Raw genomic sequence first — 26,405 nt, forward strand, 5'->3', positions numbered from 1 at the left:
TCAGGAGTGTACTTCACTCAGTCTGCCTGTTCTGTTCCCTGCTCTGTCTCCGGTGAATCCTCTCACCCTCCCACACATCTAGCCTGTACCCTGGTTCCTGTATAAATAAATAAATTTGGGACCTCTCTAGTGGCGCAGGTTGACGGCAGCGCTGTGAAGCTATCTGCAGCCTCTGCAGTGCCAGTTCGATCCCCGCTGGCCTCGGAGCAACCCACATGGCATGGCAGACCTTTCCTGTCTTGCCCGCTGCTCCCCCCAGCAGTGTATTTCGTCAGTCTGCCTATTCTGTTCCTGCTCTGTCTCTGGTGAATCCTCTCACCCTCCCACGCATCTGGCCTGTACCCTGGTTCTTGTATAAATAAAAATAAATCTTTAAAAAAAAAAGAAAAAAATCTTAAAAAAAAAAAAAGAAATAAGTCAGTGGCCTCCCCGGTGGCACAGCGGTTGAGCGCTGGGTTGCGAAGCTGCCAGCAGCTTCTGCAGTGCCTGTTCGATCCCCAGCTGCTCCCCAGCCACCAGAGGAGGGCCCCACATGGCGTGCAGACCTCGCGTGCAGACCTCTCATGCCGCCCGCTGCTCCCCTCAGCAGTGTACTTCGGTCCTTCTGCCTGCTCTGCTCCCCGCTCTGGCTCTGGTGAATTCTCTCACCCTCCCACGCTTCTGACTGTACCCAGTGCTTGTATAAATAAATAAATAAAATAAATCTTTAAGAAAAAAAAGAAAGAAGTCAGAAGGAAAAAAGATAACTATTGGATGGTTTCACTTACATGTGGAATATAGAGAAACCACACAGAGAGTCCAGAAAAAGACAAAACCTGCAAGCTGACCATAGGTCTGAAACATACAGTGGGTAGGGGAAGGTATTAAAACAGAGGCGAGAAGGCACAAGGGACTGGAGATGGGGCATTGGTGCCTGATGGCAGAACTACAGGGACTACACCTGAGGGGAGAAACCAGTTACTGCACCAAAATGAACAATGATATAAAAAAAACAAATAAATCAAATAAAAAAAAAGAATTACTACTATAAAACAAGTACAAGATTTCTAAAAATCTTTGGAACTCATCCTATAGTTTCTATGGGTTTATCTTTTTACACAAGTTTGGGATTAAGTCCAACAAATGAGACTCCATTCTTCAAACCAATGGATGACTCAAAAGAGTGCATACAAGTGTTCTCAAGGACGGACTGAGAAAAGGAAACTTCACCCCAACTAAGCAAGCTAAAATCTTAACAGCATATCTAGTGGAACAAAGTAATTTCACTAGAAAGTTTCAGCCTAAGACTTAACCATGATTCTGACATGACAATACATCCATGAGTTACTGTTAAGGGAAAAAGTCAAGTTGATGTTCCCATCACAGCGCGTTCATACATATACAGATACACATTCATCAATGTATGAATGGACCTGTCCTGAGAAAATTTTAGAAAGATGTACCAGTTAAGGTTTTTCAGCAGGAAGTAGCAGAAATTGATAATGGCTACCAAAAAATAAAACTTATTGTGAAGTTCTAGGGTAAAACAAAAGTGGTAAGAGGGCAGTAAGACTAGATTCTGTAAACGGACAGGAAATGCAGGCGCAAGGCATGGGGAGCGAGCACAGCCATAGAACTGTGTAATTAGCTGCCAGGCAAACTGGAGTAATTAGCTGCCAGGCAAAGAGGACACCATTTGGCCACAGGTCTTTTGTTGGGCCATGAATATCTCGGGATTCCCCAGCTTTGCACAGCATGTCAAATCTTGGGGCAGAATCACCCAAAGACCAAAATTTCTTTGGTGACAGTTGATCAGATTCATAGTCTACTTAAAATAGAAGACTTATATGTAAGCATTAACAAGGCAGAGACAACAACAAACTTTATTTTGAAGGAAACAGAACACATGGACTGAATATTTGGTATACATCCATATTCAATAAAAATAAAATGGCAGTGCCAAGGGGTCTTCTGTTCCTAAAAGTAGCTATTTTAAAACACTGTAGTGCAACTTTACTATTGTTATTAAAACAAAGAATTTCTGTATATATGGTGAAGTGAGCTCTAAAGTTAGTCATGTCCTTTATTTTGGTTAAATGCAATCAGGTGTTGGTCCATACAATTTAAAAAAGGCAGGAAACAAGCCTATAACAGAACTGGGTGAACAGGAACGCTGAAGAGATAAGGGTTTTCCTTATGTTGACAATGCAAAGGTCTTTCTTTGAAAGACTAAATAAAGGTAAAAGATAAAATTGGAATAAAGACATGTAACTGAAAGATTGATATTTCAAAGTTAATTCCATTTTAAAGGTATTTCCATCTTAAAGGCAAAGAAAAGACAAAAAAAGATGAGGAGTGGTCTTTTGTTCCATAGCAGGCTGAACACATAAAAACAAAAATACGTTCTACAGCAAAGGCTTGCATATGCGTTCATACCACATTTGAAATAGTGTATATTTCTGGTAGACTATTCCAGTTGGTTTACAAAGAAATGTATTTTAAAAGACTTTTCCCCTAAAGCTTAGAAAATAAAAAGTAAACTATAGTTTCTGTTATATTGTGCCATGAATAATATCACATGTTCTACTAAGCCTTTATGCAAACAGTTAAAGCAACAGGGTGCATTTAATCTTAATTTTTCCATTTTTCCTTTTGGAGTTTCTATACCAATACGGAGCAAACTACTCATGCTTCAGAATTGAAAGATTTTTAGGATGACACATTTTTCATGTAACAACTCTCCTTTTACTAGTCTACAGATGATTCTGCATTCAACAACTGCCTTAAAGCTTGCTAAATAAAACAGAAAATCACCAATATTTATTTATTCATTTAGCAAATACTATGAAGAGACTAGTTATTCTGCATGTTTATAGATACAAATTATAGGAAAAATTAAAGAGTTGGAAATTTTATTCTCCTTAAAAATCATTATATTTTATAAATATTTGAGGCAGGTGAATTCTGAAAGTTTTCCTCATTGTAAGAATCCCTTTTAGGGCCTCCCTGGTAGCGCAGGGTTTAAAGACAGTGCTAACAAGCTATCGCCAGCCACTGCAGGCCAGGGAGGTGTCCCACAGGGAGCAGCAGACCTCTCCTGCCTCGCCCGCTGCTCCCCTCAGCAGTGTATTTCAGTACATCTGCCTGTTCTACTCTGCACTCTCTCTGGTAAATCCTCTCACCTCCTGCATCTATGGCTTACATTCCAGTTCTTGTATGCAAAAATAAATAAATCTTTTTTTTTTAAAAAAAAATTCCTTTCAAAGGAATCATGCTCTAAAAAGCTTGGGTCAAACATTTCACTGAGATGATCGCTAGATATACCTACACATACCATAAAACTCACAGCCAAAGAGCATAAGAAAGCAGAACCATTTTTCATTTACAGTATGCTACTTCTGTTTCCCACCCAAATACAGAATCTCGTCCTTTTACCAGGTCTCATGGACTCAGGGATTATCAGAGCTGGGACTCAATCTTGATTTCCCAACAATTTGTACCAAACATATAAAAAAAACTGTAAAATATGTCACAGTATTGATGAAAATAACACTACTGGCTCATTATAGGCAGTTGCAGAAATGGTGAATAAAAGTTAAGTACTACATTGGGTATTGGAACTTTTAACGGGGCTTCTAAGATCAACTGTGGGGAAACTGTCAAATCACCACAGACAGTTCTTCTGACCAGGCAAATGCATGGATGACAGAACTGGCCCAGGGGCCCATCAGATAGGGCCAGACAGCAACACATACCGAAATTCCCTCCCCTGCCCCAGTTGTCACGCTGTTCCTTCGAGAACATTGAGAATAGTAAAATAAGTCTTGATTTTAATATTCACATATATTTGAAACAATATCCACTATAAGCAAACACCCGGGAATACAGTTATTTGATATCTGTAAAAAGGATTTTATAAGACACGAAGCTTTCAATTTAAAAAGTTATTTATTAAAAAATATTTTCTGCTTATTCTGATACCGTATCAAGTCAAGGAGTGATGTTACAAAACAATTATTGGTCATATCCACTTGTATAGATGACAATTACCTTACCAGCTCTTTAGTATAGTCTATTAAATAGTGAAATATAAATTCAACTTGTTTACTTCATCACAAAAGGTATAGTCAATATGCTGCATACCAAAATCTTCTATAAGTTTTATAAAGTTTGTCTTCCTATTTCAGTTAGCGATTCAGCTAATATAAAATGATACCAGCTAAAAAGAGCATCCAAGAAATTCTTTGACTTTTGCTATTTTTGTAAAATTCAAGGAGAACATGATTGTTTGGAAGTTTCTTTACAAAGAAACCACAAAGAACCAGCTGAGATTCCTTTGTGTTTCCCCTCGTGTTTCCAGTGCTTAAAACATGCTGGAAACATAATTTAGAGAAACAAATGCCACATAGATCCCAGAGCTTGAAAGAGTTCCTGATAGGTTGTCAAATTAATGTAGAGAATGTAGATATTAAAAATGACTTTCAGAAACATATACCTTCGAAGGAGAGCCTTTAGTACTCTTAGCATTGAACACGGTGGAGCAGGAATGGGTCTGTCTTTCAAAAGTTAAGAAGTCAGTCTTTTCTCAACAGTTTCTTGATAAGCAATGAACCTTCTCAAATTCATCTTCACATTGTCAAGGACACACAGCTGATCTGGACTGTATTTACCTTTGCCTTCTTTTCGTATCTGCCAAGAAATATTATATGCGATTTGGTATGTATATTACTAATTCCTTTAAATACAAAATAAGCATTTAATTCAGGGTGTATTCAGCCATTTTCTAAATTAAGAGTTGTCAGAATGAGCCTTTTCACCTCTAGAGTAAGTAGAACACATATGTGAGCCATAAGATAGATTGTGTAACTTTAAATGACAGGTACAGAAACCACTGAATCAATAGATTTTAAAAAATGAATTTTATGGTATGTGAACTATATCTCCCTTCTAGTCTACAGCAACGATCCTCACATTTTAGTATGCAACAGGATCATCCAGAAGGCTTGGTAAGAATCTGATCAGTGGCACCATTCACACAGCTGCTGATTTTCAGTAGATCCGCAGTTGCGTTTGAGAGTTTGCATGTGCTGCTGCTGCTACTTTGAGAAGTACTGCTCTGGAGAAGTTCTTTAGTAAAATACATTATATTGGACTCAAATGTAATTTGGGGTTAAGCATACGCTAAGCAGTCCTTAATGCAATGTGGCTTCATTCATAAAGGAGCTAGATAGGACAAGCTACAGGCTGCCCTTTTGACTAGTAAGGAAGTTTCATAGGTCCTTACACCTTTCAGAAACAAAAACTACTTAATTAAATATTATTACCACAGAAATTCATATGAAATAGAAAAATCAAACAGAATAACAGAACTTTCAGAGCTAAGGGTTTTTTCCTATTTCATAAATTTACTTTATTCCCTTCTAAGCATTTGCTTTTGCAGAGTTTGATTACTCTAACTACACCTGCTTTCCTGGTCAGAGCAGGGAAACAGGAGGGGTAGGTATTTTTTCTCCTTACCTTGAAGACCTCTTTTTCAGAAATTTAAAGGTCTGACAGTGAATGTGGAAACACTCTAGGAGGTAGTAAGTAAAAACACAAAGTGCAGGAATGAATATATTATATAGCTTTTGGTACAAAGTCCCCATGTTGCTTGGGGCAATGATGACTTTTGGATAATAATGTACATTTGCCTTTGCTTAAAGAAATATCACTCAATTTGGTTACTTATGAAACAGAGGTAGGTGGGGATAAAACCTCTCACTACTTAATAAAAGGACAAACAAGAAACTATAGGCTTTGAACAAAGCGTAATTAAGAGGAAAATCTTAAATTTTTCCTCCCAGGACTAGGTCACCTACTGATAAAACTTAACTGCATAAATTTGCAGCAACATGGATGGAGCTGGAAGGGATCATGCTTAGTGAAATAAGCCAGAAAGAAAAAGAAAAATACTGGACGGTCTCACTCATAGCAGGAATCTAGAAAACTTAAATAAGGGACCAGGAAAAAGAATAACTGTAAGAAAGAAAATATCAAAATCAACAAGCAACTATGAACCAGAGACACTCTATTGGGATGGGGGGTTGGGAAAGGAGGGCTTGGGGTCAAAATAAGGGGGTTGTAATTGTATGGGGAATATAAAAAATAAAATTTAAATTAAAAAAAACTTAATAAAAATAAATTAAAAAAACTTAACTGCATAAATGTTAGCTACTATTACTAAAATTTAAAATGTAACATGCAAAACATGGAAACATTAAAAACAAATCAAACATTTATTAATGTTCTTAAATAAACACTGAATCCAGGTGTAATGATAACATAGAACTGTGCATGTTATGTATTACTATTTTCCTTTTCTTCTAGAAAACTATTATTTATGTCTTAAATTTCTAGATGCAATTATATTCACCTGAGAGCTTTTTACTGGGCTCTTTTCAAGCAAACTACATTTTACCGTAGCATCTTTTTATATAAAATAAATACATACTGGAAAATAATAAAAGAAGTTAATTTTTCATCAAAACCTCTACTGTATTGACAAAGATTTAAAAGCAACTGTTTAATATAAAATCTGAAATCAAAGAATGCAATTATTGCTCAAAATAACCTAATTCTAAAATGGGGATTTAGATAAGAGTAAACCTAAACTTGTAGACATGTGTTTTAAAGCAGTTTTAAATTTCTGGTTCTTCCCTCTGTCACCACACAGTTACCTGAAAATTACTTTTTTTTTCTTTTTAAGATTTATTTTATGTATACAAGAGCTGGGGTACAGGCCAGTCACGGGAGGGTGAGAGGATTCACCAGAGACAGAGTGGGGAGCAGCGGGCGAGACAGGAGAGGTCTGCCTCGCCATTTGGGATTTTCCCTGGCCGGCCAGGAATCAAACCAGCGCTGCATGGGCTGCGGACAGCTTCACAGCGCTGCGCTCAACCCGTTGAGCCACCAGGGCGGCCCCTTGAAAATTACTTTTTGACTCTACATTAGCTCTGATGTTTCCAATGAAATAATAAATATATGAAACAGCAAATCAAGGTAGTTACATTCTCTTACAGAATCCCCAATAAAGACTACTGGGGAGTTTGCATTTTTTTTTCTGAGCACTAAAGGGAAATATTTATAACAACAGAATCAATCTACAATGATTACATGATAAATGTACACAAAAGTGCTTCATAGGCTACAGATTACACTGTTCATCTGTAAGAAGCATTGTTAATACTGAGAGAGGAACTTGCTGACACCACTCTGGCTCAAGTCACAGTGATCCAACAGCGAGCAAGACTTGCCTGACTCAGTCCGCAGGCATCACACAGGCCTGGATACAAGCGCTAGATGAGTCACTTGGATCGCACTCAGGGAGCTGCACTAACCCTCTCCCCATTGAATGTTAAGTAAAATGGCAACATACCTTCAATTTGAAGACAGGCTGGAATTCTTTTAGAGTAGACAACAATTTAATTTGAACTGAGGCCCTTTCGGCTTCTTTACCATCTGCAAAAACATCGAACAAGGCATCCAAAGCTTCTCCTGCTACTACCAGAGAAGGATCTTTAGTGACAACCTCAAGCAGGAAGGACCCAATGGTCTGAAGACAACAAAACATATTGTTCTAAATCAATATTTTAATATTACAATACATTAAATGTGGCAATATTTCATGTACAGGCATTTTTTATATAAAAATGTCAGGGAAAAATTCAAACTTTTAAAAGATTAAATACTTAACATTTACAATATACCAAGTACAATACATACAAGTGAAACTGAACATATTAGAGTCTATATTCCTAAATAAGATAAGAGCCACATGATATACAAAAGATTGATTTTAGAAATCCCAATAAAGTTCTCCTTTATCTCCCTCAAAAAGGCTTTGCCCATGGTGTTAAAATGCATAGAAGTAGCTAATAAAAAATTATGCTTTTAGGGCCTCCGCTGGTGGCGCAGCAGTTGAGCGCTGGGCTGCGAAGCTGCCCGCAGCCTCTGCAGTGCCAGTTCAATCCCTGGCCACCAGGCGGGGGTCCCACATGGCGCGCAGACCTCTCCTGCCGCCCACTGCTCCCCTCAGCAGTGTACTTCGGTCCTTCTGCCTACTCTGGTCCCCGCTCTGGCTCTGGTGAATTCTCTCACCCTCCTGCGCTTCTGACTGTACCCAGTGCTTGTATAAATAAATAAATAAATCTTAAAAAAAAATTTATGCTTTTAAAATTATATACAAAATATTCTGAAACACACAAGGAATATAACATTCAGTATCACTCTGCTTCACTGTACAGTTGATTTTAACATTCAACCATATTTTTCAGTTAGTTAATGAGCAGACAGATCATTCCTCATCTGAAAGAACTGTTCAAGAGTAAAGTCACTTTTTGGGGGGTGTTCCGCTTCACCTTTTATGTCTACCATGAATAACAGGGTGACTCATGAGTAGTCAGTTATCCCCCTCTGGGTCTTAAATTTCACATCTGAATTTAAGTGGTCTATATAACCTCTAAGACCGTATTTAGATTTACGACCCTACAGTATAATATGAAACACACAGCATTATCTGTGAAGTAGTCTTATTTGAATCATTAAATGATTAATGTAAATCTGAATCTAAATCTAATCTGGCCTTTAGCTCTAACTTCCAGTTTATGGGAAACAGTACAAAGGAATCTGCTTAACACCACAAGGGAGCAATTAAACAAATTCAGAAGGTTGAACATCATATGGGACAACTGAGGAAGGAGTTGAAGGAAAAACAGGTGGTAGTAGATGATGCTGCAAAAACTGTTCCAGGTTAGGCGAGGCTTAAGAGATCCAGGGCAAACAACTCACAGACTTACTAGGTCCTAGTTCAAACTAACTATCTATCAAAAGGTATTTTTTGGAACTGAAAAAATTTAAATATGAACCAGGTATTCTACATATTAAGAAATGACTGTTAGTTGTATAAGGTGCAATAAAAAAACTGTCCCTATTTAAAGACAAGGGGTAAAATGCCATCACAAACCCAGCAAATAAACTATGTGAAACACTTACGATAGGATAGTAGAAACTGCTAGATATGTTTGGGGACACAAAAAATTCACTGTACATTCTACTTTTCTTCATGCTTGGAAATGTGACCAACAAAAACATTTTAAAATGCTTTGTATTATATTGGAGAAAACCTCACTATTCCTCTAAAATGGACCTTGGAAATCTATGTATGTGCACACACACAGCCAGGTAGTCATCCCTCTCACTTACATTCCTATATATCAAGAACTCCTGGAATGACACTAAAGACATGGCTGACAGCGGCTGCCTTTAGCAAGTTAAGAAGTAATTTATAATAGATTCATTACCCACTAGTCAATAATCAACATTCAGCAATTATTATTGGCACAACAAAGAGTAATTTTACTCTTATTCTCTTAGTTACCTAGTGATGCTGTATTGCTAGCAATGCAGTTCGTGAGCAACTGTGCTGATGGGAAGCAAATCGAGTGAGTTTCTAGTGTACTGGTACCCAGGGCTGCTGCTTAAAATCGATGGAGAGGTATCAGAATGGACAGTGTGGTCTTGTTAAGAACGAGCTCTTGCCTGGTGTACTAAGGAAACCAGGTATATTGTTCCTTCATAAGTAGAATATGATAGGCACACATTTTATTTAATAGCAAAAGCAAAGGCAGCTTTAACAATTCTGAACTTGGTCTTTCACTGAATAGAAATGTATTTTTTAAAAAGTATCTCCAGATTAAAGAAAGCTAAATGACAAAATGACTGAAGTTTCAAGCACCTATCTATACACAGTGAAAGTTAAAAGGTACATTTCAATACTGTATCTTAGGCTGAGTTCCTTTCATGGTGGCCACAGAATTTTTTTTTTTTCTAAAGCCCACTTTTTTTTAAACCCTTCCCCACTTCTAGTTAAACATTTTAGGTTGGAAGCATATTGTTTTACCTTAAGAGTTTCAAGCGTACCATCTTCTTTGGCTAGGACACTGCCAGTGATTCCTAAAATACTAACTACGTTTACTCTAACCCCAATATTACTACTATAAATGCCCGCTTTGCATAACGACATCAGCTGGTCGGGAGTCATGCACTGTGGGGAGAGAAGAGAGCATAGTGTTAAGCTGAGCCAATTCAACAGCGTGGGAAACAATACTGACAGGCACCTCCTCCACAGGCTGTGTGAGTCTCAGAGTGAAATAAGGTCTTAGCAGAGAAATCATTACATGATCTAATCACTCCCAAGTACAGGGGTAACTTGAACCAAAGCGAGGCCTGTTTGTGTCACTGTTATTATTCAATCATAACTCTAAGCCTATAAAAGGGGCTTCAGTTCCTCTTAATTCCATTTGAAGAGAACTTAAATTCAGAAAAACACACACTAGGGGTATTCTAACTTATTTCCAACATTGACCAGAAAAGACATGTTAAAATATACATAGGAATCATGTAACTTTAATAAAAATTGGCGGAGTATATATACAAGGTAGTTTATCTCCGTGAGAAGCACACAGTGAAGTGACTAAGAGTCTGATTTCCTGGGTTCAAATCCCAGTTCCACTGCTTACCACCTGGCAATGCATCACTAGTAGCTCAATTCTACTGGGCTTTCCATTTCCCCATCAGTAATACAGGGACAATAAGAGTACCCATCACGCAGAGAGGCTATGAGGTTAAATAAAGCGTATAAAGCACTCACTAAATGGCAGCTTCTATTATATATAAAAATACTTAAGAGTTCTAAACCATCAAACTCATGTCTGAATCATTTGAATTAGTTCTGACCTGAAGGTGACAGCGAATACGCCGAGGTTTCTCAGAAAACATCCTAATGCAAAAATCCCACAGCACTAAGGCCTGTCATAGCTAGGACAGGCTCCGTGCACACAGAGGTGTACCGTGCTACTGCCATGCGGCTCACAAGTGTGAGGAGCCTAAGCGCACACACCTACAAGGTGAAGGACAGACAGGGAAGCAGGACACAGCCGTCCTAGTCTTGGTGGTGTTCCTCCGCAAATCTAATTCTTGGTTTCCTCTCCTTATAAAATACTAGAGACTAGGGTCCTTCTAAATCTAAAATTCTATGCTTATGCCGAACACCCAGCAGCCTGAGAACTTATCATCTTAGTAGATATGATTGCCATTAGTCCATGAACTTTGAGTAATTTTCTTTAAACTGACCCAGTAAGCAACTACCTGAACACCAAGGAAAACCAATAAAAATACTTTCTATTCCTATAGGACCTACCTAGGTATAGGGTTTTCTGATTCTCTCAACAGACATATGGCAGGCCAGACAGAATTACCATTGCTAGTTCATATAAACTGAGGATCAAAAGTTATGTTTTTGAAAAAAAAATTTATATACAAAGAAATTTTTTTCAAGTACAGAGTACATATTCGATGCCAACAGCATAATACTATGTTTAGTAGTAAAACATCAGAGACCTTCCCATTAAACTCTAGAACAGGGTAAAGTCTGAGATGCATTACTCTAGAGATGTAGCCTTGGGGGATGAAAGCAGAAAGGAAGACAAGACCACTGGCAAGAAGGAGGCCCAAGCACTGCAAAGTCAGGTTACTGGGAAGAGCACCCAGTGGATACGGAGATCATTGAGAACTGCGCAGAACTCGTGAACAGTAACAGAGCCCACCAGCGGCATCTTCAAGGAATGACGGGTGCCCCAGGGGATGGTAAATGATTGTAACTAAGAGAAATGGGTAGTGAGTCTAGTGGTATGTTAATCAAAACTAGAGGATTTTAGAAAGAAATGAGTGAGGATGGTTTAGAACAGTGGTTCTCAAATTTGAGTGTGTATGACATCATCTAGAGAACCAGTTAAAACATGGATTGCTGGGTGGAAAAAAGGGCTGTGGGGAGTACTACTACACTTATTCTATCTTTTTTGGCATAAACTTTATTTTAGAGTTGCCAAATAACTGATGAGACAGAAGACCTTATTTATAAAAGAATTATGGCTTTAAAAGGAGGACTGTCAAAATTAGGATACCAACATTTTACAACCTCTAAAGGAATAATGGATCTGGACAACAATCATCACTGGTTGCTACGATCATTCAATGAAGGTGCTGATAAACCTTCACATCACTATTTACATGGTCTGCTAAATTTAAAGAGGGAATGTATGCAGCACTATGAATTATTCTTGCCAAAAAAGTCTGAACCTAAATCTAATTAAGGCTCTAGTCCTAGCTCCTGTTTATAAGAAACCTGGGAGCTAGCGGGACACATGGCTATCCACATGGCTATAAAGCAGCAAGATCTGAGAGCGGGGCCAGTGCTACAGGACAAGTGCTGGCTTCCTCCATGAAAAGACAGGCTGAGAAAAGGTGGCAGGTGGAGATTTAAGAATCTAAATATACTCAAAAACATTGAAATACATATACACATTGTATAAAATATGAATTAACTCTCATTAAAGCTGTTAAAAATTTAAAAGATAAATCAACTGAAGCCATGAGTACATCTTGCTTAGATCCTGCTTTGAACAGACCAATTACAAAAGACATTTCAGGGACAAGCAGGCAAAAGTGAACTCAGATAGCACAGCAAATGGTAAATAAGAAATATATATTAATTTGCAGATTTAAGGTAATGGCCCTGTGGTTAGTTTTTCTTTTTTTTTCTTTTTCTTTTTTTTTAAAGATTTATTTATTTATTTATACAAGCACTGGGTAGTCAGAAGCGTGGGAGGGTGAGAGAATTCACCAGAGCCAGAGCCAGAGCGGGGAGCAGAACAGGCAGAGTGACGAAGTACACTGCTGAGGGGAGCAGCGGGCGGCAGGAGAGGTCTGTGCGCCATGTGGGACCCTCGTTCGGCAGCCAGGGATCGAACCGGTGCCGCAGAGGCTGCGGGCAGCTTCGCAGCCCAGCGCTCAACCGCTGCGCCACCGGGGAGGCCCTGTGGTTAGTTTTTCTTAAAGATCGTTTTCTATCACAGACACAAATGAAGCACATAGATAAAATATTTGTGGGTGAAATATGATTTGCTTTAAACTATTCTAGGAAGCAAAATCAAAAATGTAAGGGAGATGAATAAAACAAGAATGACAGATGGTGACAACTTGACACTCAGTGATGGTGCTTGCAGGGTCATTACATTGTTCTCTCTGCTTTTAGGAATGTTTGAGGAGCAGCTGGATAAGAGGAGCAGCTGGATCACTGTGGAGGGTAGGGAGGGCATACTTGAAAATTTTTGTATTAAAATGTTTTTAAAAAAATGACAAATGAGGGCCTCCCTGGTGGTGCAAGGGATTAAGATGCAACCTATGAAGCTATCAGCAGCCACTGCAGGATGAGTTCGATCCCTGGCCAGGGAGCTGCCCACATGGCGTGGCAGACCTCTTCTGTCTAGTCCACTGCTCCATTCAGCAGTGTATTTTAGTCTATCTGCCTGTTCTGTTCCCCAGTCTGTCTCTGATGAATCCTCTCACCCCTGCACCTCTGGCCTCTACCCGGGTTCTTGTAGGTATAAATAAATAAATCTTTAAGAAAAATGACAAATAACATTCAGAGAAAATACAACACAAATGTTAAGTAGGAAGTATAACAACAAATTACAAACTGTGCATGAGCTGCAGATTGGGGAGAAGGAAATGATTTTGCTTTTTACTTTAAACACTTTTATATTACTCCTGTAGTAGAAATATTCAAATGGTAGTTACGTAATACATTTTAACACCAAAAATACAGAATCTTTGCTAGTTTCACATAATTAAAAAAAATCTTACCTGAGAAATGTTCTTGGAGGCCATTGTTTGCAAAAGGGCCCTCAAGGCACTACTTATGGCTTCGAGAAAGTCAACATGCTTAGCAAAATCTAAAACACAAAAGTGAAATACAGATCTTCCAAGATAAGTTATCTTATAGAAAAAGAACACCGACTCAAAACAAATCAAGTTAAATGTTACTACATGCTGTTATAATAAAATAATTTTTGATAGTGAAGTCAAAACATCTAGTCAAACAGCCTCCTATGAACTATATACTTGAGTCTGAAAGATGACCACAACCGAAATAACAGCAGGGGTGCTGTAGACAGTCTTTGCCTTCCAAATACTGGGATTTCATTTGACTCACACCATAGCACATAACAGACCCCAGATGCGGTACAGGCCAGAGATGGGGGGAGGGGAGAAGATTCACCAGAGACAGAGTGGGGAACAGAACAGGCAGACTGACTGAAATACAGTGCTGAGGGGAGCAGTGGGTGAGACAGGAGAGGTCTGCTTTGCCATGTGGGTTGCTCCCTGGCCGGCCAGGGATTGAAATCACATTGCAGAGGCTGTGGATTGCTTCCTAATGCTGTGTTTCAACCACTTGCGCCACCAGGGAGGCCCCAAGATACTTTCATAGACTGAATTTAGTTTTTTGTTGCTTACCAGCACAGTGCTGGGTAGGCCTAGGGTAGAGCTGCCCCCAAACCAGAGTGTTCCTCTATAACCCAAACCACTGCCTGGCCAAGAGCTGCTGCCTGTCCAGTCCTGCATGATTGTCCAAAACCTTGTCACTTCCCACAAAGGTGTAGAGTCTATTTCCCCTCCCCTTGAATCCGGGTGGGATTTTTTTTACTTCTTCACATATAGAACATACAGAGTTAACAGGCTAGGTCATGAAAGGCAACATGACTTCTGCCACCTCTCTCCACTCTCTCAACTCTTGTTCTGGGAACCCAGTTTATGTCATGAAGAAGCCCAGGTCACAGAAGTGGTCACAAGTGGGTGTTCAGACCATGGCCCAGCAGTGACTGTCAGACATGGAAGTGAGTAAGACTTCAAATGATTCTGGCTACTACTTTTCTTTCTTTTTTAAATTTTTTTTAAGATTTATTTATTTATATAAGAACCGGGGTACAGGCCAGATGTGCAGGAGGGTGAGAGGATTCACCAGAGATAGAGCGGGAAGCAGAACAGGCAGATCCACTGAAATATACTGCTGACGGGAGCAGTGGTGAGACAGGAAAGGTCTGCCGCACCATGTGGGGTTCTCACTAGCCGGCTGGGAGCGAACCCGCACTGCGGAGGCTGTGGACAGCTTCACAGTGTGGCGGTCAACCGCCTGCACGGCAACTACTTTTCTAAACGAGGTGCCAGACCAGGGTTTCTTTCTTTCTTTCTTTTTTATTTATTTGTTTGTTTATATATTTTAAAGATTTATTTATTTATGCATACTAGAGCTGGGGTACAGGCCAGAGATGCAGGGGGTGGGAGGATTCACCAAAGACAGAGTGGGGAACAGAACAGGCAGACTGACCGAAACACAATGCTAACGGGAGCAGCAGATGAGACAGGAGAGGTCTACCTCGCCATGTGGGTTTCTCCCAGGCTGGCCGGGGATTGAACTCATGCTGTAGAGGCTGTGGATTGCTTCATTGTGCGGTGCTTAAACCCTTGCGCCACCAGGGAGGCCCAGACCAGGGTTTCTTAACCTTAGTACTACTGACATTTTGGACCAGATGATTCTTTCTTGTGTGTTCTTGGGGGTTTCCTGTGTACTATGGGATACTGAACAAACAGCACCCCTAGCCCTCACCATCTAGATATCAGTAGCAACCCCCAAGTTGTAACAACAGAGATGATCCCAGATATCTCATGCGGGGAAAACTGCCCCTAGTTGAGAAACACTGGGTCACACACTGTGGAGTAGAGATAAACCATCTCCATTGTGCCCTGTCTAAATCCCTGACCTACAGAAACCATGACAAGTAACACATGGTTATTTTTTCAAATCACAACATTCTGGGGGGACTTGTTACTGCAATAGATAGATTGGCTTTCTACCCTCTGATACCTGGGGCCCCATAAAGATTCTGATGCTCCCCTCTTGGCTGCCTGCAGAAAAGCAAGCCTGTTTTGCATGAATCTGAATCAAGGCTTATAACATTTTTGACTCTAATTTTCAGGTGCTCATTACATAAAAAGTATGTCCTCTGAGTGTCATAGAACAGAAGCTAAGGTGGCTTTAGGACCAGACAGACTAGGGACGAAATCCTGCTCTAACATTATATGACTTCTCAGTTCATGGTTGGTCTTTGCTTATATATTACCTCCAGAGAGGCCTTCCCACGCTAAGCTGCCTGTGGCAGAAGCTCACACCATTCTGCTTTTATTTTTTCCTCCATAGCAGAAATTATATCAAGTCCTTTATGCAAGAATGCAAGCTCCATGACGACAGTGGCCTTGCACATCTTGTTCATGCCTGTATTCCTTGAACTTAGAACAGAGCGCGGCATAAATTAAGTGCTCAGTAAATACAAATTGAAAGAATGATTGACCTTAAAGAAGTTCCTTAATTCAGCTTCCTCATCAGAAAGATGGGGTAATAGTGTCTGGCTCATAAAATGTAGTGTCTGGTAGGCACTCAAAAAGTTCTTAACATTAAACTTCAAAAAGTCAGCATATTAGCTCTGAAACATAAATTCTGTTTATATTTGATTAAAGTTATCAATGTAACCCTACAAGTTCATGTACTACACATAAAATAGTTATTATATAGACAATTAACTTAAAACAAACTAGAATAGGGCCTCCCTGGTGGTACAAAGGATGAAGTCTCCACACTATGAAGCAATCTGCAGCCACTTCAGCACAAGTTCGATCCCTAGCCAGAGAGCTAACTCTTATGGCACAGCAGACCTCTCCTGTCTTGCCCACTGCTCCCCTCAGCAGTGTATTTCAATCAATCTGCCTTCTGCTCCCCACTCTGTTTCTGGTGAATCCCTTCATCCCCCCTCCCCCAACTGCCCGCACCTCTGGCCGACACCCCAGCTCTTATATGCATAAATAAATAAATAAAACAACTAGACCACATATCAGTTTCAGTTTTACCCTGTCCTCCATTCTTAGGAAAATAACCATTTTCTTAGACTCAAAACCCTAATCTAAACTATGTGACAGCTTTACATTATGTATAATTTGTACTTTCCTTAAATTAGGGAAACATTTGGGCCATTTTTATTTAATTCACTTTTCTGGTCAATAATCCAAATTTAGGAAAGGAACTTCAAACTATTCTGCCTTTCTGACAAATGTGTCAAAGAAATTAAGTAAACGTCAAAAGGAGTTAAACAAAAGGTGATTCAAAATGCCTTTCCCTTCAAAGTTGTACAGTATCTAAGAATTTGTAATATGCCTAAATGCAGGTAAACAGTCAATCCACACTCATTCAAGCAACAAATTATATTTAGGTGAATTTTTCAGACTGATTTGCAATATTATAGACTACAGAAAATATCAAATAATAGAGTATGTCAGAATGGGTACTGCTATCATTCTAATTATAATGAAAAATAGTTTTCTGTTTCCCTTAATCTGGAACACAGGGAATCCTACACGATTTTAGAGTGCATGTAATGGTGCAAATGACAGACTGACCCAATTTGAAAATACAATGCTGTTAAAAATTTCTTAAAGTTTTATAAAAATCGGAGGGGGCGGAGCAACATGGCGGCGAGGAGACGCTGCGAGTAAGATCTCCCATTAAAAAAAAGTTAATAGGGAGGAAAAGCGGCAGGTCCCAGTGAGAACTGGGACACGGAAGATAAACGGACAACTCCAGCAAACTGCCCGAAGAAGAAAGTGGCCATAAAAGAGGACTAGAAGGGAGGGAAGCGCAGAACCCTGCTCCCCTCCCCCGCCCACAGAGGCGGCACTCTCCGACCGGCAGAGAGGAGGAAAACAACACACTAAAACGACCCACAAGAACAAAGGACGCAGCAAGCGGGACTGTGAGTGGAAAGGAACTATTGCAGCCACCACACCCCGTGAACGGGAGCTGTGGAGAACCCTGCAGGATCCACCGCGGAGGTGAGCTCCGGGCGCCATTAAAGAGAGACCCCGCCCAGGAGGAGGCCAGCACCAGCACACAGCCCCGGGCCCCCCGGTAAGCCTGCACGGAAAGCGGCGCGCTGGAAAAGCAGGCGCGGATCGTGGTCAGGATTGCGCGGAAAGCGGCGCGGATCGCGCTGAAAAGCAGTGCGGTTGAAAAGCAAATGCGGATCCAGATCGGATCGCAGCTGCCCAGGTCCCCGCGCCTGCGACCTAGGCTTGCGGGGAGACGCGCGGAGGCCCTCCCTGAGTGAGCAGGAACCAGGCGGCCAGGCACGGGAGCGGGATTCAAAAGGTGCCATTCCCGCGCCACTGATCTGGGCTACAGCCCGAGTCCTGGAACTGAGGGCTTTGGAACTGAGACCCGGGGCACGAAATTAGGGGCGTGGGTTCCCCACGACGGTGGGGCACAAGGCAGACACAGCACCCCAAAGCCGTTGAGGTGTACCCTACCATCCCCGCTCTGCTCCCTGTCCCACGGGGTGGAAAATCAGCTCCCCAAGGGCTCTAGGAGAGATCTCTGGCGCCACCTAGCGACTTGAAGCCAGCACAGGCTCCTGAAGGAGCTAGTGGCCAGCTGGGGAGTTAGCCCACTCCGGGCCCCTTCCGAACAAGTAGTCTGAGCCCACAGGGAGAGCGAGCACTCACAGCCGGGGCAGACCAAGCGCGCAGAAGAGTGTGCCTGAGACCGGACGCGCAGGGAGTGTGTCCCACATCACCATTATAGAATAGGGACATTTCTTCAATAAAGACTACCTGCAGAAGGCTTCCTCAGGAGCCAGAGGTGAGCGGGGGAAGTTCGCCCACGCCAGACCCCCTCTGGCCTGCAGTCCAAGCCCAGAGGGGGAGCAGGAACCCACCGCCGGGGCAGACCAGGCGCACAGGGGAGTGTGTCCCCACATCGGCATTTTAGAACAGGGACCTTTCTCCAGTAAAGACTGCTTGAAACTGACAGATGACTCCTGGAGGAACCAGAGGGGAGCAGAGAAGCCCACCCAAGATGCCGGCCAGTCCCAACAACACAGTGTCCCAACGCATACGGCAAATTAGAAAACAGACAGTAGGGAGGAGAAGAACCACACGCAACCTAGCAACTCTCCAGAGAAAAAGCACACCACAAAAAGAAAACCAGCCCCCAGATTGCAACGACAGTAACTTGGAAGAACTTCTGAGCCTTCCAGAAAGAGAATTTAAAATTGCCGTGATTAAAAAACTGACAGAAGTCATAAAGGAAAACAATGATAAGGGAAAAATAATCAACGATCAGAAGAATGAAATTGAGTCCCTAAAGAGGGAAGTAAAAGAAATGCAGGAGATCAAAGAATTAATGGAAGAACTAAAGAATTCTGGGAAAAGCAATGAAAGCAGAATTGATGAAATGGAAGAATGAATAAGTAATCTTGAAGACACAGAAATAAAAAGAACCAAAACAGAAAAGGAAAGAGAAGTACGAAGGAAAAAGAATGAAGAAAGACTTCGGGAACTATCTGACTCCATGAGGAAAGGAAATATAAGAGTTATAGGAATACCAGAAGGAGAGGAGAGAGAAGTAGGAACAGAGAAAATATTCAAAGAGATAATTGAAGAGAACTTCCCAAATGTGAAGGAGGAGCTGAAAATTGATATACAAGAAGCAAGAAGAACACCAAACTTCCACGATGAAAGGAAAAATACAGCAAGACACATAATAGTAAAGCTCCCAAGAATCCAGGACAAGGAAAAAATAATGAAGCTGGCAAGAGGGAAGAAACAGATAACATTCAAAGGAAAGCCAATCAGGCTGACATCAGACTTCTCCGAAGAAACACTACGGGCAAGGAGAGAGTGGAGGGACATAGTCAACAGACTCCAAGAAAACAGATGCCACCCAAGAATACTCTATCCCGCAAAGCTCTCCTTCCTCTTTGAAGAAAGAATATGGACCTTCCCAGACAAACAGAAACTCCGGAATTTCATTGCAACTAAACCCCCACTCAAAAAATACTACAGGAGTCCTAAAGCCAGAACCTCAGAGGGAGGAATAACAATGAAAAGAAGGCCAAAAAAAAAAAAAGTTATTAAAAGAATAAATAAATAAAATCAAAGGAAAGACAAACACAATGGCAAATACAGATGTTAACATATCAATATTAACTCTAAATGTAAATGGACTAAACTCTTCAATAAAAAGACACAGAGTTGCAGCCTGGATTAAGAAACAAAACCCAACCTTTTGCTGTCTCCAGGAAACACATTTAGCTACAAAAGATAAAAATAGGCTCAAAGTTAAAGGTTGGAAAACAATCCTACAAGCAAATGGACCAAAAAAGAAAGCAGGAACAGCTATACTTATATCAGATAAAACAGATTTCAAACTCAAAAAGATAAAAAGAGACCCCAATGGTCACTACATTATGATCAAGGGGACAATACTTCAAGAAGAAATAACACTCATTAACATATATTCACCAAACGAAGGAGCACCAAAATATATCAGACAACTGTTGTCCTCTCTGAAAACAGACATCAGAGAAAACACATATGTAGTGGGAGACTTCAACACACCACTATCAACAATGGATAGATCAACAAGACAAAAAATAAGTAAAGAAACCAAAGCTCTAAATAAGGACCTAGAGCAATTGGGCTTAACAGACATCTATAGAACACTAAACCCCAAAAAAACGGAGTACACATTTTTCTCAAGCGCACACGGATCATTCTCCAGGATTGATCACATACTGGGGCACAAGACAAACATCAACAGATACACCAAGATTGAAATCATATCAACCATCTTTTCTGACCATGAAGGCATCAACTAGAAATAAACCATAAAAAGAAGGCAAGGAACTTTCTACCTCATGGAGATTAAAAACCACACTACTGGAAGACCACTGGACTAATGAGGAGATCAAAGAAGAAATTAAAAAATTCTTTGAATTGAACGACAAGGAGGACACAATATCCTAAATGTATGGGATGCAGCAAAAGCAGTAATAAGAGGAAAATATATAGCAATAGAAGCTCACATCAAGAAACAAGAAAGAACTCATAGAAACAACCTAATCTCGAAGCTCAAAGATCTAGAAAAGAACAAAAACCCCAAACCAGTAGAAGAAAAGAATAATAAAACCAAAGCAGAAATAAATGAAATTGAAACTAAAAAACAATCCAAAAGATCAATGAACCAAGAGCTGGTTCTTTGAAAAAATCAATAAAATAGACAAACCCTAGCCAGGCTCACAAAGGAAAAAAGGGAGAAAGCACAAATAAACAGGATCATCAATGAAAGAGGAGAAATCACAACGGACACAGCAGAAATCAAAAGAATAATCAGTAACTACTATGAACAGTTATATGGAAACAAGTTAACATCTAGAGGAGATGGACAAATTCCTACAACTCTACAATCACCCAAAGCTAGATAAAGAAGAATAGAACACCTAAACAGACCAATTACAATTAGCGAAATTGAAATGGTAATCAAAAACCTCCCCAAAACAAAAGCCCAGGACCTGATGGATTTACAAATGAATTCTACCAAACATTCAGAGACGAATTAGTGCCTATCCTTCACAAACTCTTCCAAAAAATTGAGAAGGAAGGGACAATACCAAACACGTTCTATGAAGCCAACATTATACTAATACCAAAACCGAACAAGGACAACACAAAAAAGGAAAACTAAAGGCCAATCTCCCTAATGAACACTGATGCAAAAATCCTCAATAAAATTTTAGCTATCAGAATCCAACAATGTATCCATAAGATAATTCACCACGACCAAGTAGGATTCATTCCAGGGACACAAGGATGGTTTAACATCCGAAAATCAATCAACGTTATCCAACACATCAACAAAAAGAAATATAAAAACCATATGATAATATCAATAGATGCTGAGAAAGCTTTTGACAAAGTGCAACACCCATTCATGATAAAAGCCTTGAAATTCTTGGGATACAAGGAACATACCTTAACATCATAAAGGCCATCTATGACAAGCTAACAGCCAGTATCATTGTCAATGGTGAAAAGCTGAAAGCAATTCCATTAAGATCTGGAACAAGACAAGGATGTCCACTCTCACCACTGCTTTTCAATATAATACTGGAAGTCTAGCCAGGCAATAAGACAAGAGAAAGACATCCAAGGAATCCAAATAGGAAAAGAAGAAGTCAAACTATCACTATTTGCAGACGATATGATATTATACATAGAGAACCCCAAACTCCACAGAAAGCTAATTCAACTCATCAATCAGTTTCAGTAAAGTGGCAGGATACAAAATCAACACGCAAAAGTCAGTAGCCTTCCTATACACAAACAATAAATCTGAAGAAGAAGAAATCAAAAAAACCATCCCTTTCGTTATTGAAACAAAAAAAATCAAATATTTGGGAATAAATCTAACAAAAGAGGTAAAGGACCTATACAAAGAAAACTATAAAACACTGTTAAAGAAATAGAAGAAGACACAAAGAAATGGAGAGATATCCCTGCTCATGGATTGGAAGAATAAACATTATTAAAATGGCCATCCTTCGAAAGCAATATACAGATTCAATGCTATTCCAATCAAAATTTCAATTTCATTCTTCAAAGAAATAGAACAATTATTGATGAAATTCATATGGAATCACAAAAAACCCCGAATAGCCAAAGCTCTCCTGAAAAAAAAAGAAGGGAATGGAGGCATCACACTCCCAGACTTCAAACTTACTACAAAGCCATAATCATCAAAACTGCATGGTATTGGAACAAGAACAGACATACAGACCAATGGAATAGAATAGAAAATCCAGAAATAAACCCACAGATTTATGGTCAACTAATCTTTGACAAAGGAGCAAAGACTATGCATTGGAGCAAAGAAAGTTTGTTCAATAAATGGTGCTGGGAAAACTGGGTCGCTACATGCAAAAGAATGAAGCTTGACCACTACCTCACACCATACACAAAAATCAACTCAAAATGGATTAAAGAATTAGACATAAGACCTGAAACCATAAAATATATAGAAGGAAATATAGGCGAAACACTACGTGATTTGCACATCAAAGACATCTTTACAGACACATCACCCAAAGCAGTGATAGTGAAGGCGAAGATAAACAGCTGGGACTACATCAAATTAAAGAGCTTCTGCACAGCAAAAGAGACAATAACAAAAACAAAGAGAAACCCCACCAACTGGGAGAACATTTTTTCACCCAACACTAATGATAAAGGACTGATCACAAAAATCTGCAAAGAGCTGATGAGACTCAACAACAACAAAGAAAATAATCCAGTCAAAAAATGGGCAGAAGAGCTAAAAAGAAACTTCTCTGAAGAGAATTGCAAATGGCCAACAGGCATATGAAAAATGTTCAACATCACTTGTCATCAGGGAAATGCAAATCAAAACTACCATGAGATACCATCTACACACACAGTGAGAATGGCACATATTAAAAAAACTAGCAACAACAAATGTTGGCGAGGGTGTGGAGAAAAAGGAACTCTTCTGCACTGTTGGTGGGAGTGCAAACTGGTCCAACCACTGTGGAAAGCTGTGTGGAGATTTCTGGACCTACTAAACATAGAGCTTCCATATGATCCAGTAATTCCACTCCTAGGTATTTACCCAAAGGACACAGAAACATCAATTCCAAAGAACACCTGCACCCCTATGTTTATAGCAGCACTGTTTACAATAGCTAAGCTTTGGAAACAACCCAAATGCCCAAAAATAGATGACTGGATCAAGAAGATGTGGTACATATAACCATGGAATATTACTCAGCATTCAAAAAAGATAAACACATGCAATTTGCAGCAACATGGATGGCGCTGGAAGGGATCATGCTCAGCGAAATAAGCCAAAAAGAAAAAGAAAAATACCGGATGGTCTCACTCATAGCAGGAATCTAGAAAACTTAAATAAGGGACCAGGAAAATGAATAACTATAAGAAAGTGAAAATCAAAATCAACAAAAAACCTATGAACAAGAGACACTTTTTGGGGGGTGGGGGGCGGGAGGGGAAGGATTGGGGTCAGAATGGGGCGTTTGCAATTGTATGGGGGAATATAAAAATAAAATTTATTATTTAAAAAAAAAAAGTTTTATAAAAATCGATAGTTTTTAATGAGACAGAGATATTAATGTTTGAATGCAAAGACCAGATTCTACTTAAAACTCCTCTTATCTCTTACATTAGCCACAAACATAATATAAGTATGTATCACACATTTTATAACTTCTCAGAACTGTATTTTAGTATTAAAATGAAAACACATCTGAGCATATGAACCTTATACATTTAACTTAAACGTGGTACTAGGAAAACAGAGAAATCTGGCCCTATCCTCCCCATCAAATTCTCTAATACAGTTCACACTATCTGTATAGATCCTAGAGGCTTTATTTTTTTTAAGATTTATTTATGCATATAAGAACTGGGGTACAGGGTCTCCCCGGTGGTGCAGCAGGTTGAGCACCGCTCTGTGAAGCTGTCTGCAGCCTCTGCAGTGCGGGTTTGATCCCCACTGGCTGGCAAGAATTCCACATGGCGCAGCAGACCTCTCCTGTCTCGCCCGCTGCTCCCCTCAGCAATGTATTTCTGTCATCCGCCTGTTCTGTTCCCTGCTCTGTCTCTGGTGAATTCTCTCACCCTCCTGTGCATCTGGCCTGTACCCCAGCTCTTGTATAAAAATTTTTAAAAATCTTAAAAAAAAAAAACCCAAAAAACTGGGGTACAGGCCAAAGGTGCAGGGGGTGAGAGGATTTACCAGAGACAGAGTGGGGAATAGAAAAGGCAGACTGACTGAAATACACTGCTAAGGGGAGCAGCAGGAGACACAGGAGAGGTCTGCTGCATCATGTAGATGCTCCCTGGTCGGCCAGGGATCGAACTCATGCTGCAGAGGCTGTGAATAGCTTCACAGTGTTGTGCTTATTAACCCCCTGCGCCACCAGGGAGGCCCCCTGGAGGCTTTAATTACTTGATAAATCCCAAATATTAAGAAGGACTATGTCAGAATATCATCTCCAAATATATGATTATCCTTAAACTAAAATTTCATTCTGGTAAGAAATGACTATGTGAAGACTAGTCATAAGAAAAAATGTATTTAAAATAAAAGTATCTAATTATATTTTCCCCCAATTGAGAAATTTTGTATAGTTTCTCCAAGGCTCAGCTTGGTATGCTTTTCCTATGCCTTTCCTGATAACCAATGTGCAAGCATCAGTGACCACAAAAAGCCAGCTCAACTGGAAGACACAGATTCAAGTGTTTTCTGTATAGCAGACGAACAGAATATGTGCATTTATTTCAAGTGAAATGAATTTTTTCGTGTTATTTGGGAGTGGGGTTTGTGGTACCCTGATTGAACTCTCACTGAGAAACAGATTGGAGGCTAGAGATGACAGCTTTGTAAACTAAGGCAGTTGGAGTTCCCTCAGATTAGGCAGGGCCTGGAAGCAGTAAGAGAACTGTGTGGGTCCTGATCATCTGGGGCCCTGGCTGTGGACTTCCCTATTTGACCTTGCAGGGAGCCACAGAATGGCTGTTAGTGAGTAAGAGTAAGAGCAGCCCACCACCGCTCCACCCTACAATGCTGACAGGAGTAGGAATCCCAGCACAAGTCAAATAAAAACCCTCTTCTCCACACCAACCAGATCTCTTCCAGTGCATAAGAAAGTTGGAAGAGGAAACCAGTTATTATCTGTATATCACACAGTACATGTTTCTGAACACTTATTTGCTACATTAAAAAAAATCACTCTGGCATTTTTAATTAAAAATTAAACACTTATGGGGCCTCCCCAGTGGCGCAGCGGTTGAGCACTGGGTTGCGAGGCTGCCCACAGCCTCTGCAGCGCCGGTTCGATCCCCGGCTGCTCCCCAGCCACTGGAGGAGGGTCCTACATGACGCGCAGACCTCTCCTGCTGCCCACTGCTCCCCTCAGCAGTGTGCTTTGGTCCTTCTGCCTGCTCTGCTCCCCGCTCTGGCTCTGGTGAGTTCTCTCACCCTCCTGCGCTTCTGACTGTACTCAGTGCTTGTATAAATAAATAAATAAATCTTAAAAAAAAAATTAAACACTTATGAGCTTGAGGAGTTCAAAAATAGAGGTCTATCTAAAGAACTGGGAACCCTCTTCCCCAATCTGATTAAGGAAAAAGAACTAGTGATCAACTCTTGAATGAATATTTATACAGAAACTTGGTATTTTGATCTTTTAAATGATCAGTTCCTGGACTTAATGTTGTGTTTGAGATAGGGACATGTGAAACAGTTTACAATGAAATATATGAAAATATACTGGATGTAATACAGTTGAGTTTTATCTTATCTGGTGGTAAGATTCTAAAATTAGTGCAGAAAGCAACTACGTATCTTCAATTTACTCCTAAAAGACATTCTGAAGCTGAGCAGCAGAGAGTGCAGCAGATTTTTATCTCTGATCTTAGCCTACTCCAGACATTCACGCTGGGTAATGGGAATTTTCCTTTATACTTTTTTCTCTCTCTCAGTCACTCTTTATAGTTTAATGCAGCCAACTTACATGACATTCTCCTACAATGAACTGTGAAAATCTACCAGAGGAGCACACATTAGA

General features: G+C 40.2%; 1 protein-coding gene across 1 annotated transcript in view; it reads right to left on the reverse strand.

The window, feature by feature from the left end:
- Positions 1 to 3,061: 3,061 nt before the first annotated feature.
- The window catches only part of HEATR3 (HEAT repeat containing 3), a 40,972-nt gene continuing 17,628 nt past the window's right edge, over positions 3,062 to 26,405 (reverse strand). The window contains exons 12-15 of the mRNA XM_037516291.2: positions 13,720 to 13,808; positions 9,917 to 10,060; positions 7,394 to 7,570; positions 3,062 to 4,668 (exon numbers count right to left, since the gene is read on the reverse strand). Of these exons, the coding sequence (XP_037372188.1) occupies positions 4,546 to 4,668; positions 7,394 to 7,570; positions 9,917 to 10,060; positions 13,720 to 13,808 (533 nt within the window). The 3' untranslated portion in view covers positions 3,062 to 4,545. The remainder of the gene's footprint in view (positions 4,669 to 7,393; positions 7,571 to 9,916; positions 10,061 to 13,719; positions 13,809 to 26,405) is intronic.

Source organism: Talpa occidentalis, unplaced genomic scaffold, assembly GCF_014898055.3.
Source record: "Talpa occidentalis isolate TD23 unplaced genomic scaffold, MPIMG_talOcc4v2.1 talOcc4.17, whole genome shotgun sequence".
NCBI lineage: Eukaryota > Metazoa > Chordata > Mammalia > Eulipotyphla > Talpidae > Talpa > Talpa occidentalis.